The 17,598-nt window shown below is 37.4% G+C and overlaps 1 protein-coding gene across 1 annotated transcript in view; it reads right to left on the reverse strand.

The window, feature by feature from the left end:
• Positions 1–267: 267 nt before the first annotated feature.
• Positions 268–17,598, reverse strand: part of FHL5 (four and a half LIM domains 5) — a 44,644-nt gene continuing 27,313 nt past the window's right edge. Inside the window, exons 2-6 of the mRNA XM_032408216.1 lie at positions 15,157–15,327; positions 14,155–14,329; positions 13,011–13,180; positions 8,731–8,917; positions 268–3,967 (exon numbers count right to left, since the gene is read on the reverse strand). Of these exons, the coding sequence (XP_032264107.1) occupies positions 3,804–3,967; positions 8,731–8,917; positions 13,011–13,180; positions 14,155–14,329; positions 15,157–15,315 (855 nt within the window). The 5' untranslated portion in view covers positions 15,316–15,327 and the 3' untranslated portion in view covers positions 268–3,803. The remainder of the gene's footprint in view (positions 3,968–8,730; positions 8,918–13,010; positions 13,181–14,154; positions 14,330–15,156; positions 15,328–17,598) is intronic.

The following is a 17,598-nucleotide window of genomic DNA, read 5'->3' on the forward strand; positions in this document are numbered from 1 at the left end:
GGGTCAGACAGAATTCAGTTATGCTGTTTTTTATATTAATACTCTGAAATGGTATCTGAACATATGGTTAATTGCTGTAAAAATGGATGGGACAAGAAGGTAAAAGTCATCATACTACCTTATGTGATAGAAGTAGAAACACCGCAAAGCTATTCCATACTGGCACAGTTAATGTAAAAAATAAATCTCTAAAAACAATTTGAGGAATTTGTACTATGCAAATTTATTCAGCATAAGAAATTTCTGAAAATGACAATTTGTAAAACAAGTAAAAACTATATTATTACAATAGTAAATATCTAAATGTATTTGAGAATAATTTATGTGCTCACTTAAATGTATCTAAAACATACTGTCACAATCATTTTCTTATTTAAAATACGAATTACTATCAATATGCCAAGTAGATTAAAAAAATACCTTTTTTCTTAAATTCAAAAATGGTGTTACTAACATCAGATATATGTTTTTAGGTTGATTTTTTATTTGTGGCTCTATATTTCACAACAATTTTTAACCAACACCATTTGTGACAACGTTATGCATTTTCATAGTGGTTGGCCAATCTTTCATTCCGATGTATAACTTAATGTTTCTTTTTTTCTTAATGTTTCTTTTAAAGTTATAGTGACTGTGTAAGTTTTGAATCCATGATGGTACCCTATCATACTTCACTTAACCAATGAACCTAGATTGTTCCAGTATAACATGTTTATGATCTTGTTAAGTGAAAATTGAAACCTTGGGTACCCTACCTATTATTATGGAGACAGAAATTCTTTTCTGCATTTTTCTTTGTCATATTTGATCCTAACATGATAACATAAAATATTTTGATTTGTTGACTTGTATTCTCATCGATAGCTCTTGGCGTGCATTACCCATTACTCCTTCTTTCTTTTCTGTAGCCACTCACCAAATGTGATACTGCATTAAGAGACTTAGCCTTTGAAATCCTGCCCTCTTCAGTTCTAGGCCATACAGACTCATTAGCATAATGCTCCTCAAACACAGGCGTAATGCTTTTCTCCTCTATTTAAGAGCAGTTAGTAATTTTCTAGTGCCTGTTATATCAAATATAAAGCTTTTATCCTCAGAGTTAATATTCTGTCTTCATCTGACCTTTTCTCTTTTAGCTATGTCATTTCTTTTTGCTCTTTGGCAGTCTCTCTGCTACTTCCAAACCATCTGGTTGTTATTAGCACACAGGATTGGCTTCTAACTGCTTTCCTGCCTGTGCAGATGTCACTCCTTGAATCACTGGGTGCCCACTGCTTCCTGAAACAGTCTATTCCATCTTCCATCTTTGGATAGGTCAGTTAGAGAGCTTTTCTCTTTACTGACCCGAAGTCAATTATAGGATACAGTATAGGATTTTTACTTGTATCTTTGTGTGTATGGCAGTCTAATGAGGTCTTCTTTCTTCGTTGTTTTGCATATGTGTATTACGTCCACAGTGGCACTGTTTATCAGCTACTGGGAAGATCTCTGTACGTGGCAATCTCGCATTTCCGTACCCTGATCTCCCACCACCCCAGAACCACAACAGTTTGAACTCTAACTCTGTGCACGGTACATACATATCTGATAATGAAGCTATATTCTAAATATGGAATTATTTATATGTGAAAATATATACACTTAAGTATATGTATCAAAGGATAAAAGAATCTCTATTTCAGAAATGATTGTGAATTTTAATTGTACAGAGAATGATCTGATCATGTGCATATTCACCCCATACACAAGGAAAAATGCTTAAACATTACTAATTGTTTAACTCAGAAAACATTACATTTTGCCTGTTTTTCTATAATTGGTTAACTGTGACAATATTACATATTGTATATTTATCCAGACCTAGAAGGGCTTGGTTTTCTAAATATATAATGCACAATTATGTTCTGGATTATAGAACAATTGGCATATTTAGTTCTATATGTGCAATTTCAAACAATGCAGGAAAAATATTGATAGTTTTACATACATCTTATACTGTGAATGTGAAAAATTATCTTGGAGTTGTTACTACAAAAAAAAAAAAAAAAAAAAGATAGTTATATCTTTCAAATAGCCTTTGTAGCCTGACCTTTTATTAGCAGTTCTAAATTGTTAGCATCTCCAAACGTCCTTGCATTTGGAACTATCTCAAAAATTATGTTCCCATAACAATTTAAATTGCATCTCCTGTGATACTATTTTAATCATTGTAATCAGCTACATCATATAATTAGATTTCAATCAGAACCTTTACTGCTATGCGGTAATCTGAGAAGTAGACACTTTAAAAATGTTATGTCTGCGTGTGTTTCTTCTCCTGACCTCCCTCTACTCCAGCTAAGTGACATTATAACAAGGACAATAATTGGCCATGGAGAAAAGAGGTTGCCTTTCATTTGTCCCTCATAATGTGGAAAATATTGCCCAGGAGCAGCTGGGTAGGGCCATCATCAGTTGATGTTTGATAGAAAGATATGCATATGGTAATAGACTTTTCACTAAAGGCTGTTACTTCTCTTGTGACCAATAAACACTGACTTATTTGTAAAATGGCTGCTCAGGGTTGGGAGTGCACCTCTGGGCCATGCGGGAGATTGGAATTCTTGGGACATGGTTGGCATGGGGTGAGGTGGGTGGCACAGGTATGGAGCAACAGTGGGGAGGGCTCATCTACAGCCCGCATTGCTGTATTGTACTGCTTTGCAGGTCCTGAATTAACAGCAGTGAATTATTCTTTCTCACTTCTTATTATTACTAGATTTCGTTAAAGCCCACTTTTATGTCTTCCCATTAATCATCTATGTAATTTTAGAAGGCAAAATGCATGAAGCTCAGAGTTAATTATGCATTCTATTATGCCTTTAGATATCTGGATGAAAGTCATGTTCCATCGCTCAATCCCTTCCTTAAAACTCATTTCCACAAGTGATGACTTAATGATCTATTTACTTTAAAGGTTTGCCTTTGGGGGCAATGATTACCCTGGTTAGCTGATTTGAAGGAAGAGACTTCTCTTTCATGGAATCTGTAAGTATTTAGAAAAATCACTGTAGGCTTTGAAAATGCACTTGATATAACATATGTTGAAACCTAGGCTGGGACTATCCCTAGGTAGAGAGGACCCCTTTATACCCATGCAGAGTATGAGAGCCATAGTGTCCAAATTCTTGTTTCCATTTGTTAAACATGGAACCAACCAGCTGTGGAAACAGTGTAGATGAGGGTAAATTGCAGCTTTGTTTTGCAACTCCAAAGTCAGTATGTGTGAATAAAAGAATGATAAAGTGACAGAATTCTCAAATAGGATGATTACTAATCAGTTTTCCCTGATCAGTTTTGTTCTTCTACCATGAATAGCCAATCTATCACATTATATATCACTAGCTAGCTAGGAATGCAAACATTAGCTTCACGTGTGCCTGTCAATTTAATCTCTTAATTTCCTTTTTTACTCTGCAGTTTTGAAAAACATCACTCTTCGATAATAACATCTGTGACTTCTAGGTATAGGTCATGTGTTTGATTACCATAAGGAGATATTTTCTTATGTTTTTAACAGCAGAGTGCAGTGTTTTGCAAGGAGAGATGCCTTTGTGAGTTAGGATATATTCATTCCTGTTCGACTGTGCTTTTTCTGAGCTCTTATGATACAGTTCAATCAGAATGTGTGCAAAAATCCTTCTACTATAAACTCTACATTAATATTTGCTAAAATGTAAATCAGAAATACTACTTCAAGCACATTCTGGATTTAGTGAGAACATAAGCAAGGTGGATTTCAGGTGAGGAAAGACTGCCTCCCTCTAGATGTCAGTGTCCAATCCAGAGCCACATTTGCGGCAGAAGATTTCCTTGTTCTGGGTCAGGAAGCCTTCCCCCACCAAGGAGACCGAGCACTTCCCACAGTTAAAGCATTCACTGTGCCACTGGCGGTCTTGAAAGCAGATAAACTTGGCACCTCTGAGACCTGGAAAGGAATTGGAGGAAAAGAATATTCTTTCAATGAATAGATTAAGCATTCCATCAGGTACTCTCCTAGGAACTGCAGAGAACAGCAATGACCAAGAAGACTACAGCGAGGCAAGTATGTGGCCTTCCATGCCCCTGTGTCCACCTGGAAATGTCACCCGAGGCAATTTCCTCTGATGAGATCCAGCCTGATTCCCAGTCAACCTTTTCCATAATCTACAAAAGTAGATAGAATCTGAATATACAAAATGGGTATTTTTGGAAACAGAGAAAGTTTGCCTAAGACAGATGAGGAAGTACAGTAAAATGCTGTGGGAAGGGGAGATAGATTTCAAAGTCAGAGATATCTAGGTGTGAATATGTTCTTTCTCTCTTCATGACCCTCTTAGAAGCAAAATTAAGGTACAGTAAAATAAATATATACCTCCTAGCCTGGTGTCTGATGTTTTAATGACTTTGAGTTCTCTTTCCTCTATTTCTATGTTTAGTTTTACTTAAGATAAAGTTCCATGGTGATACTGTGGGTTTGGGACACAATCTCCAAAAGCCCCCAATAGAAGATTTCATCCGGACCATCGTGTAGCTAGCCTAACATGACGACCTGATTACCTTGCTCAGAGACAACTTCAGCCCAGGCTTGCAACAAAAGATCTGTGAGTCTAATCACTCTGGCCACTGAGGCTATGCTATCCAGTAATTACCCTCTAGGAAGTGCCTTGTCAGCCCCCACCACCTCCACCTGGGCTTCACGTGAGCCATAACGTTTCTAAGAAAGGTAATAGAATTTGAGGCTTCAGTGAGAATCCCTTTCTAAATTCCTTATATGGATCCAGACTACAGTTTAAGGAATTGATTTTGAGGAGTTGAAAGGGAGAAAAGGTATAGCGGTTGGGAAGGGTTTGGGATGCCTTGGGTCTGTTTTTATTTGCCAAGTTTTTTCCCAAGTGCTTATAGTGGTACGAACTTCCCGTGATTTGCTCATTACTCACAGAGTGTGGCTAACATAGTCATGTGTTGATTCACATATAATTTCCAAATATTCCATTTGGGGAAGTAAAAAAAGGTGAATAAGAGTTCTACTTCAGATAAACTCTCCTTAAATATGATAATGAACTTTTATTTCCATGCTAGAAATGTTATTTGATGTCTTTACATGAAATTTACTAGTTTATAAATAAATGCACATCAAATTTCTTTACCTTCTTTGATTAAATTTATAGCTTGCTTATTTATGATGCTATCATCACTACTTGCTAATAAGAGTAAATCAATAATGAACCAATTAATTCCCTGAATGTTATTCAAAACAGTAATAAGCTGACTGCAAGAATCATATTCTATATATGCATGAATCATCTCTGTTCACAAAACTAATTATTACACATCTTGCATTTTGATGCTCATGAGCTTTTCTTGATTTTATTAGTAAGCCTGTACAAATGGTAAATATAAAAATAATTCTTCCAGAATTTTACAAAGAAAAGAGAAATAGAAGCATCTGGTAGTAGGAATTTAAGAAAGGCGGACTCAACATGTGAGATGTTTATAAATTATTTCAATTTTGAATACATTTACTCCCTCAAGTCATGAAGCTCATTTGTATTAAGAAAGTCCCCCAGGAAACTGGTCTCTGGCACTTGTTTTTTTTTTTTTTTTTTTTTTAAAGATTTTATTTATTTATTTGACAGAGAGAGAGATAGCGAGAGCAGGAACACAAGCAGGGGGAGTGGGAGAGGGAGAAGCAGGCTTCCTGCCGAGCAGGGAGCCCGATGTGGGACTCGATCCCAGGACCCTGGGATCATGACCTGAGCCGAAGGCAGACGCTTAACGACTGAGCCACCCAGGCGCCCTCTGGCACTTGTTTTATTTGACTTCATTTATTACTGAAAATTCAGTAGAATAAGAGCTAGCATTTGTTGAGCACTTGAAAATGAGTCAGTCACTATTCTAAGCCCTTCACATGTACTGCTTCACTAGCTCTCACCTTACCTTCACGAGTAGATATTACCGTCAACTCTGCTTTGCAGACTAAAATGGATGAACAGAGAGGTTCAACCACTTGCCCAAATCAGCCAGCTGGTATGTGACAGATCTGGGATTCAGTCCTAGGCCATCTGGCTTCAGAACCTGTGCTCTTAACTTCCCCAAATTCAGTCTGAATTTATCTTTTGTAAAGACCATAACCAGGAACATTAGCATTCCTTTCAGAAGAAAAAACATTTGAAACTCCTTTTACTCAAAATAAACAGAAATGGCAGAAAGCAAAGATGTGATCCTATTCAACTCCTCATTTGCAAGCAAGGCAAATGAGGACCTCCGTGGTGGTGAGTTCTTTACCCATGGTCCCACAGTCCTCAGGGGCAGAGCCAAGGCCAAGGTCTTTTACTCGCTAGTCCAGAGCACATCCCTACGTCAAGCTACTTCATTTATCCCAGAAAATTTGAAAGGTTAATTGTATCTTAGAAGAGAAAAAAAATATAGTTCTACCTTGAGTTTGTTCAAATGAATCAAATTTATTCTGATGGGATTTAAAAAAATCACACCTGAGACTCACAGATAGATTTAGTTAATATAAAAAAGTATTTTGAAAACACCCTAACATAGTTTCTTAGATTGACACATTGTTTGCATGAATGTGCAACTTTCAGAAGATAAATATATGGCAGCATAAGAATTCCCTGTGGTACATTAATTCAAAGAGCTCAATTTTAAAGAAACACTACTGCAAAGCATAAAATATATATATATATATATATATATATATATATATATATATATATATCAGATAAAAAACAGTGAAGTGAGTTGGAAGTTTTTGCAGGCATTTTAATCTCAGGTGTCTCTCATCAGAGCCAAAAGAAGATTATGATCATTATCAAAAAGCTGATTATTCTAAGTTAAATACATAATCCTGTATTTGGATTACTTTTGGGTCAAATCTGTGGTTCTTGATCATCCTTATATTACCTGCAGGACAATGTATTTTTTCTCTCTGAACCTGAAAGACCTGGGCTCCGTGATTAACAAGAAACAACCCAACAGAAAAAAGTCACTTAGCTACATGAATCTGCGATGGATGAGAATTGAAACTCCTCAAGTTCAGGGCTCACATAGGCTCTTTGCAGGTCAGTATTAGCCATTTGGGTACCCAGGAAGTGTTTAAACCCATTTTGACTTGTTTAATTTTCTCATTTCCTCATGAAAGCCCCCCTTTCTTTTTCTGGCTAGTTCAAGAAAAGTGTTCTAGACTAAATCAACTGCATGTATTGGGCTGTAATTGCAGATTCTACCAAGGAGATTTATAAGCTCCCAGGACTGACGCATTTCTGGAAGTCCCATTTTCTAACTAAAACTTGTAGCGACAGTGGCTTATTCCCCTGACTGTAGGAGCTGTGAGATGTGTAGAGGCAGGGGAGTGGAGTGGTGAAGAGCCCAAGCTTTGGAGCCTGGTAGTCTGGGATTGCCAACGGAATCCAATGCAAGGGTTGGGAAGGTAACAGAGCTGAGAGATGGAGACGAGTTGTGGGGAACAGAGCACTGGGGCAGCTGCTGAGCCTGGGACAGAGACCCAGCTGGGAGGTCTGCTCACCCCGGCAGGTTCTTCATGTACTTTTGGCTGCAGAGATGGGTTTTGCACTAGTTGTTTCCAAACATGTGCAGGCCAAACAAAACACACCTGCCAGCCAGCTGTAGCCCTGGACTGGGGTGAGATGCTGAAAAACATGGTGCCCTGTGCAGAAAAATGGGACCTTGTCTGTTTGTCTGGGTAAATCTCTCCCTCCCCTTGCAAGTCAGTGAAAACCTGCCAAGCTGGGTTGCCGTGAAACTCTTTTCTTTCTTTCTTTGAAGATTTAAGAAGATTCAACTTTTATTTTGTGATGTATTTGAAGATGGAGGAGGAGGAAAAGGATAAAATAATCTTTAATTCTGTGTTACATAAACTAAACTAAAAGAAATGAAGTATGATCTAAGAATCCTAGGAATGGGAACTAGAAGTACAGTTCTGCCTAAAAGAATAGGTGCTGGGGTTCTCAGGTCATGCCAGTTTCATTTTTTTTTTTTTTTTTACTATAGGATTAGCATTTTGGAAATATAATGCATCATTTTACCTTGAAAATCTTTTTAACATGGATCAATTTACCATTTGTGATATTTTCAAATCATGTCACATGTATTTTGTTCGTTCAGCAGAATGCCATCTTGTTTTATTTTATCTATTCATAATTAAAATGTATTGCAAGTGGATTGAGAGAAATGAGAATGATACACTTGTTAGAAGCATCTTAAAATGAAGTTTAATTAACTCCTGACCTGTGCCACCCTAATTATTACAGCTTCAGATTTTTGTACAATACTTGCATTTTTAATTAAAACCTTTTCTATTTTAGGGCCCTTTGCCCTTGTTTGGAATTAAGCAGGATTTTTATTTATAAGTATCCCTTTCTCCCACTCAAATCATTAATTGTCAGGCCTCCTCGTGAAGTTCTCTGACCTCTCAGCTCATCCTGTTCTCCTCTTTCCCTGAACGATTACTTAAGTCATTACCATTAGGTTTAGTATTAATTACCCTCTACAGAACATGGCAGCCCTAATTATGCTCTCCACTTGCCTTGAGGGGGTCTGTGTAATATTTGTATTTACGTGTGGGTACCCCTGTGTGTGTATCTCAGAAGATTATCATTTTTTACTCGCGTTTCCCAAATTAACTATCTAGCAAATCTACATAGCCGTCGTAGGACCATATTGAACTGAAGAACTCACCAGTAATGGGTTTGGTGCAGGCTGCACACTTTTTGGCATAAAGATGGTTGTAGCAGTCCAAACAGAATGGATAATCGTCTCTGGACATAAACTCTTCTTCACAGAGCTCTTTCCTACAGCCACTGCACAGAAAACACTCTTTATGCCACGGTTGGTCATGAAACGTTATCCCACCTGAAGTTATCACCTGCCAAAGGATCACAAAAAGGCAGTGACCATGGAAGCTAGTACAATTCGGACCTGTCACGATCCTCTTCTGTGTCCACGAGTGGTAGTTTTGGCTACTCTATTACCTTGTGTCAGGATGTCCTTTCCCTGTGATTTTTTTGAATCAATATGAGAAGCAAAAGGTTATAAGGATTAAATAGAACTGGCAAGACATATCCTAATTTTTCTCTTACAGTGGAATAGAGAAGAAGCAGGGCCATCATGGACTCAGGAAAATGAAAAAGAAGTAGATCCTTGATTCCTTTTCTCATCTTTCTCTTTCTTGTTGGGCTTCAAAGATCTGCCATCAGAACTAAGGTATTTTCTACACCAGGTTCTTATTTCCATGTCTAACTTTTAAGGATGCTGAAAAAAGCTACTTTCCCCTGAAAGCTTTATTCCAGCAGTAGCAATGCTGAATGGCATTGTTAAGGACCATCATCCACTAATCATGACTAATATTTCTGAAGTGAGCTTTCAGTCTTCAGCCCTGTGCTAAGGGATGACCACTTCTTTTGTTCTTAACATCCGACACAGCCAAGACTATTATCTTTCCCCCTTTAAGAGATGAGAAACTACTGAGTATTAGAGTGGTCAGGTCCCTCGCCAGGTCACACAGAACTAGTATGCAAACCTACACAGTCTGACTCCTGAGCCTGTGTGCTTAGCCAGTAAAACAATACTGAGGCAAGGTTACTTTTTGCTCAGGAACAGTTGATAAGTCCTTGTCGAATGAATGAACAAACACCAAGGGGAAAAACATTTGGACAGCAATTCTGGTATTGTATCTAGCACAAATGGGGTGCTGTGCCAACTGCATGGGTGTTCAGCTTTAGAACTCTAATGATGAGCACAGCTTATATGTTGAACCTTAATGTGTGATGTGCGAGGGTTTTGTCAGAGATGATTATTATTCCTCCATAACATATATATTTTTTTCTAAACCAGTTTAATCCATGGGTTGTACTTTTTAAAAGGCTGAGACATCTTTATTTAGAATCAGATGGGTAAATATTGGACAACTGTTCTTGGGTAGCAATTTTTAAGTCATAGCGTCTTTTGAACCCATGCCTGTTGAGCTCTTGGAGTAGCTGTGGAATCTGGAATGTGTTCATGTGCTCTCTGAGGCGAGTCCTGTAATTTTTGTATTCAAATTAACTGGATATAGAAAATGTAGAGCCTCTTCTAAGCCATCTTATTGATGAAAAATTTAAAAAAATGTTGTCTATGATACATGCTTTTGAAAAGATGATTCTAAAGATATTTTTGAATCTTACAACAAATATCTTAAAAATTAAAGATATTTGATAGAACAGTTATTTTACCTAAAGGAAAAAATGTATACTAGTCTAAATAAGTACATGGGAAACATAATGGTGTGTGTGAACTAAAGCAATTTAAAATACCCCCTACTGATTTCAAATGGCTCACCACAGGGACAGCAGAATTCAAGATTCCTTTGATTTGTTTGGTCAAATTATTAGCAGGCAATGCTTAAAAGATTCCAAACTTGAAAAATGTATTCACAGCAAAAGAAAACTTGATAAGTATTCCAGAGACTGTTTAATTAGGGAGAAGAAACTCTGGAACATTAAAAATAGTTTGCTTATGATTATGTTCCTTTTGAGGAGGCAGGCAGGCTGAGATGAAGCCGAATATCCAGGCGTGGTTTTTGCCATTGATTTATCCCAGGATTTGGAACAAGTTTCTTCTCTGGCAAAGTGGAAGCAGTATTGGTTTTGTGCTTCGTAGACCATAGCCAATGAATCAGAGAATACTCTATTTGAACCTCGAGGAGTTTGGATTCAAAGCACTTGGAGTTTGAGGTTCCTTGTTTTTGGTAGAAAATAGGTTTTATTTATTTATTAATTTATTTTTATTTTATTTTATTTTTTTAGAGAGAGGGAGGGAGAGAGAGAGTGGGGACAGTGGAGGGAGAGGGAGGAAGAGAGAATCCCAAGCAGGCACCACGCCCAGCAGGAGCCCAATGTGGGGCTCGATCCCAGGACCCTGAGTTCATGACCTGAGCCAAAATCAAGAGCCGGACCCTTAACCAACTGAGCCACCCAGGCATCCCAGAAAATAAGTTTTAGTTTCACAAAATAAAATCTATGAAAAAAGTTCTAAGGGCCTGGTTGTCCAGTATTTTTTGCCCATTTTGTTTGTTTTATTTGGTCTTTGGTTTGACTTGAAACATTGTTTTTCTTCAGCTTGGATCATCTTGATCAGAAACATTTATATCCAGCTTTCCTTAAATGACTTGTGGTTTTAAAAGTTAAATAGAAAATAATCTGGCATGTCGTGATCTGTCTACTACCCAACATAAATATTTCACAAAGTTTTGGTGACTTCAAGTCATGTCCTAAATATAGGACAGGTTCCTATAACTTGGGAAATGCCAGTGCTTTGGCCTCAAATGGTGCGTAGCCCGGGTATACTAGAGAAATTCCCCCTCTTGAATCTTTATAGCATTGAAAGAAACTTTATATTGTAGGCCCAATAAATGATTTTAAGATAATTCCTGCAAGTCTCATTAATATTTTAGCTTAAGTCTTTAAGAAATATAACATGAACATGGCCAACTTAGTTGTCCCATAAAACAGTGAGATAAATCTACCATTTTATTTCCAACATCTGTTTCTAAAATGCATGTCTTCAGGGCGCCTGGGTGGCTCAGTCGGTTGAGCATCCAACTCTTGATTTCAGCTCAGGTCATGATCTCAGGGTCATGGGATCGAGTCTGCTTAAGATTCTCTCTCTCCCTCTCCCTCTGCCTCTACCTACCCCCCTTGTGCGTGCTCTCTCTCTCTCAAAAAAGAATATAGTAAAATAAAAAAAAAAATAAAATGCAGGTCATCAATTCTGGTAAATCTTCTGAGCTTCATATATTGCAGGGTCATAGGATCTGAGAGTTGCTTATAAAGTCATTGTCTAAGTCAGTGTTACTGGTAGAGTAATGAGAGTCTCTGGGTGTAAGATGGTTTTATATCATGTTACTATCAATTGTAATTTCAGCCATCATTATAGTGTAATCTAATGATTATGACTTAGGAGTTTATTAATAGTTTCCTCTGCAAATGCAGTCCTTGTATTTTAAATACATGTAGAAAATCACTGTGCTCATGTGCTCCCATAGAAAGTGGTAGTGAGACTTCTAGCTGTCCAGATGCAATTATACAAATGGTCCTGAGATCTGCCAGAGCATCTCATAGATCAAAAATGTTTAGACACCACTGCTTTCCCATCACAATTTATAGTGTTATTTTAAACTTTATGATGCCTCATGGGTCAAGGATTTCTCCAAGTACATCGATATATATTTTATGAAATACAGAGGTTTTATCAAGGTGATAGAGATGAGTGGCTCTTTCATATAAAAGCTTAAAGGCTAAAAAAGAGATGGACAAAGTTTACTTGAAGGCAGGACTTTGTTCTTATTGGAAGATATGTTTTGAAGGGGTATCCGAGTCAGAAAGCCTTATATGATGCTCTGGAACTGGAAGTGAACCACATGCTGCCCTTCGTCCTCTTTCTGTCTTTCTGTCTAGTGAATTTCCCTAGTGATCTTGTCACTCTCTTGAGTCTACTTACTTACTCTTTAGAAATATTAAAGCTTTAAGCCAAGAAGACATTTGTGTTGCTGGGACATAATGTGAGAAGTTAAACATCCTGTTTAAATTGGTTCTGTCAGCGACTCTGTGAGACAAATCATATTTCTCTGAAACGGAATGGATCCAAAACTATTTTCTAAGAAATATCTTGTATTCCACAAACGATGTGTGCCCTCTGCCAGAGTACAGGAAATCTTGTGTGGTAGCAGTGAATGGAACTGGACTATCTTGAGCTTTTGGAATCTTACATTCGTGTCCTGGGGGAAATTTACGATGATAAAAATAGGTGGCCATCTTCATTGTGATGGACGGGTAGTGTGCTTCTGGACATGCCAGAATTCAAAACTAACATGCACATGCAAAGACAGAATGTGATAGGATCAGTGCATTCCAAATATCTAGGGATGTTAAAAAGCAGTGGTCTGGAAGGTTCCACAAGCTTCATCCTCTTTAGATAATTACCTTCTTACAAAAGCTGCAGTAGTGAGCAAACTCCTTCTCAAAACATGGCACACAGTAATTGCCACTCTCTTTGGAAATCAAAGGCTTAGTTCCTATTGGCTGTCGGCAATGGTCACACACAAAACAGGTTTCATGCCAGTAGTTTCCCTTAAATTCCATTTTGCGGGAACCTGTCCCCCCCACCCCAAATAAGAACCTGTTAGTACAAATGAAACATCATTTTACTTATTTTAAGCAAAGATATGTCAAATTACTCAAAATATATATATTTTAACATTAAGATGATAAACTTAACTGTCCTTATAGAAAAAGTGTTTTGTTGCCTTCTAAAACATTTATCTGAAAAAAAAGAAGAAGGTAGAGTTCATGATGAAGGTGAGTCGCTCTTTTACTGAAAACTCTTGTGCTGTGTAAGCTACAATTTTGAGATTTGAAAGTACAACTAATGGAGACTCTGAAGGGCTGCATGTGGTTTAGATAGATTGGGCCATAATTATCAGTACTGGGATATTAGGAATGCCCGAGGCACAAACTCTTGAGATTGATGTTGTGCAGTTATGGTCTCCTAGAAACTCTTTGAATTCATAATAAGGAAATGAGAGAGAATCGTGTTTTATGCTGCTGTCCATAGGGATTTAGAAGAGAATCAAAACAGAGAAAGTGCTTGCCTGAAAGTATAATGATGTACATGAATCCTTGACTTGCCTAAAAGGAATAAAGATGAGGGACCCCCAAACCATTTTTTGTCCTGCTACAAAATGATGGTTGGCCCCATTCTCCTATGATGGATTATGCTTCCCGATGCCATTGTTTATGCCTAGGACAGGGTGTTTAATGCAGCGTTAGTGTTACTAGTTTAGATTTTATCTTTATTCTATGGCTCAGATTGTGGTTGAAAATGTCTCTATGAATTAATTAACTTCATGAAAATACGTTGAACACTGTAATTTACCCATACAGAATAATTACCCAGAAAGAATAATCCTTTTATTTCTAAAAAGACACAAAATGAAATCAAGAGATAGCAAGGTAGATGTCTTTCTCCAAAGGAGGGCTTTCTTAGCTACTATACTCTTCCTATGCTTGGGCGTAATTCAGAGTGTTGCAGCTTCAGTGAGAGACCAGAGCTCCCTTGGGATCTTACCAGGCATGATGGTCTTCTTGCAGTGGAAGCACTTGGAGGAGCACTCGTTAGAATAGCACTCTGAGCACAGCAGGCGTTCATCCTTGGCAGCAAAAGGCTTTTCCACCAAAGAGTGATTGCATTTGGCACAATTGAAGCATGCTTCATGCCAGTGTCGGCCTTTGTAACAAAGATCCTTCGAGACAGTAAATATGAGTTAACTAAATGTGCTAGTGACAGAACAGGTCATTTGATAAGACAAAACTGAACACTCTTGGGACTCTGGTGTCAGTAGTTTGTGCTGGTAGCTTGAGGGAAAGTTGTCATTGATACTATTACCCATGGAGAGGAGCCTCTCTGGGGCAATTAAGAGCTAGAGCCTGGGGCTTTCTTAGTTGGTCACTAAAGACAGATGGAAAATAAACTCTTTCTTATTTCTTCAGATTTCCTCTTCCTTTTATCAACTAAAAGAGGGGTTTTTCATGGAATGATTTTTATTTTTAAGTTGTAATATCCTATTATTGTTTGAGATTAAACAAAATCTCAACACCACAAAACAAAGACAAAAAAGAAAAAGAAAAAGAGAAAAACAATAATGTGCATTGTGGGAGGAATGGGCTGTATGAGGGCCCAGTGGACTTAGGGGGGATGAGCCTGATTTGAAGTCAGAAAATACAGATTTTTGAAATCTCTACACTTCTAATGATTTATGTATTTATTCATTTATACTCTTGTCATTCCAGAAATAAACCAGCATTTTAGCTGTGTAACTCTGGGCAAATAACGTAACCTCTTTAATCTTTAGCATCTTAAACTATCTTCTAAGATCACTGTGAGGATTAAAGTAGATGTTATAGTTCATAGTGCTAAGCACAGTACCTGGTCACTGATGGTAACTTTGAAGATGCTTATATCCAGGAATAGAGCAATACAGTATTAACAGTCAATACCGAAGGAAATGAGGCATTCCAAAGCATTTCTCTGCTTGTTTGCATGCAGTCATTCTGTGAATTGAAAACCTACCTTGGAATCTGATTCGATTGGTTCTTTGCACTCTTCACAATAGTTAGAGAAGATACGATCGTAACATGAAACACAATATGGATTGTCATTCTTTAGTACATACTTCTTCCCAAGAAGTGATGCTGTGCAGTATTGACAATCAAATTGAGCAGTTGTCATTTTGGTTCAGTCCTGTGAATAAGAAAATGATTCATGTACATGAAAGCAAATTTTTATAAGATAAATTATAAAGCATTACTAGGAGCCAAACACTTGAATGAATTTATATCTTAAGCAAAAAAACAAAACACCAATTTAGGAAAATATGCTGTAGTCATGGTGACATTTGGAGTGATTTAGGAAAGGCTACTCTCCCATTTTGGCAGTTCCTGTGTGTTTTGCTAACAAAATGCAGTAAGCCTGCAGCCAGATTGTGAAAAACATCTTGTATTCATCATTCACTAACGTGAACTTCAATGAAAACGTGATATGTGTTGAAAGAGGACGGTTTCACCTCAAGGATATAAATATGAACTGTTGATAGGTCTTTCACTAACTGTCATCACTTCCTAACTTGCTGGAGAGTTCTGGAGGCAGAGTTCCTTGGAAATCACAACAGTCTGAAATGGAAGTTAATAATCAAATACACTGTCATTTTCTAGGCCATTCTTTTATTTCTCAAATCTTTATTGGGCACCTAAGGAGGGTTCTGCACATTAGTCCTCACATCTTCCTGTACTATGTACTCTCCGTTGGGACATCCTCCTTCCTTGTAGCTTGAACCTCCCCAAATATGCTGTTGACTCCCAAATCTGTAGCTAAAGCTACACTTGCCTCCTGGGCATCTCCTTTTGGATGGCCCATACTAACCTGGCCAAATACAACTCCTTAGCAGGTAGGACTTAGTCCAAGTGCTAGGTCTTTCTGGTTGCTGTTGAACAGTTGCCCAGATGTAGAATGCAGGGGAAACCATCAGTGGTAGAAAAGAGCTCTAAGCTTCTCCAGGTTTTAGGACTAAACTAAGATGTATATAGAATGGTGACTAGCAGCATTTGCTGAATGAAAAACTGATACGAAACATAGAGCCAAGGCAAGAATAAGGAAACCAGTAAAGAACAGAACATACGGATTTCAAAAGGTCTAATTAGGCATTGAACATGAGTTTTTCATTGTCACCAAAAGCACTATCACTGCTTTTCTTGGAAAATGAGATTTGTTATCTTTGGATTTACTGGAATATATTAGGAGCTTTGAATATTTTCTAATTCTCTACCTTGGAAATTTTTTTTTTTTTAATTGTAGCAAAATCAGAAAATCAGTTATTGTGACGCTTTTCACAGCATTTTTATGTTTTTATTTTTTCTAAAGATTTTTTTTTTTATTTATTCATTTGAGACACAGAGATACAGAGAGAGAGAGAGAGAGCATGAGCAGGGAGAGAGGCAGAGGGAGAGGGAGAAGCAGGCTCCCCGCTGAGCAGGGAGCCCGATGCGGGGCTCGATTCCAGGATCATGACCTGAGCCGAAGGCAGACGCTTAACCATCTGAGCCACCCAGGCGCCCCTTTCACAGCATTTTTAATGCTAGTTTTTATTTAGTACATTCAAATTGTATTCTCATACATTTTTGCCTTCTTTTATTTTAAAGATGAGGTGTCCAGCAGACTGTCTTGCTGAATATATATTGTCATTAATTCTGTACATAACAGCTTTGCTATATTGTTCTTCACTAACAGAGAAAAGACAGGATTTAGAACATGTGGGGTTTTTTTCCCAGGAAAGATGAAAATTCATACTAGAAAGTTCCCAATGGAACATGCCAAAATTATCTGCAAGGAACATTGAATTCCCTATTTGATTAATTCCACAGAAATGTCCCTTCCAAGTGAATACAAACACACTCAAAGAGTTACCGAGGGCTTAGAAACAGGAGGAAAATAGATCTGATTCCCTTGAAAGATTTTAAAATGTGAGTTTTATTCACATTTACGGTGATCATGTGTTTATCTCTCAATAGTGAAATCAGCTTTATATACCTTTAACTTTCATCACTTAGTATGGAAAATGCCATCTTCATTCTTAGTACTTACTTGGAGTTAGTACATAATAGCATCATGGAGCAAGGGAACTCCCAGTCTACTTCCATTTGGTGAGGCTTTTAGTATCTTATAAAATGAAGAAGCAACTGAGGGGATTACAAAACTGGTAGTGTTTCAGCACTTTAAACACAACATTTCAATACCTATGTCTTATTTATTTTATAAATATATACATATTGATATCAAAATATATAATCAATAAATATAAATACTTGTCTAGATAAGTATCCCCATCCTAGCCACATAATAGGCCTTGCTCCATAGAAAATTCTTAACAAAATGGACCATATTTTATTATTTTTTTGAAGAAGAAAGTTACTTCTTATTTTGTTTTTCTTTTTTTTTTTTCTTAAAGCAGCATCAGAC

Source organism: Phoca vitulina, unplaced genomic scaffold, assembly GCF_004348235.1.
Source record: "Phoca vitulina isolate PV1807 unplaced genomic scaffold, GSC_HSeal_1.0 scaffold9, whole genome shotgun sequence".
Taxonomy (NCBI): Eukaryota; Metazoa; Chordata; class Mammalia; order Carnivora; family Phocidae; genus Phoca; species Phoca vitulina.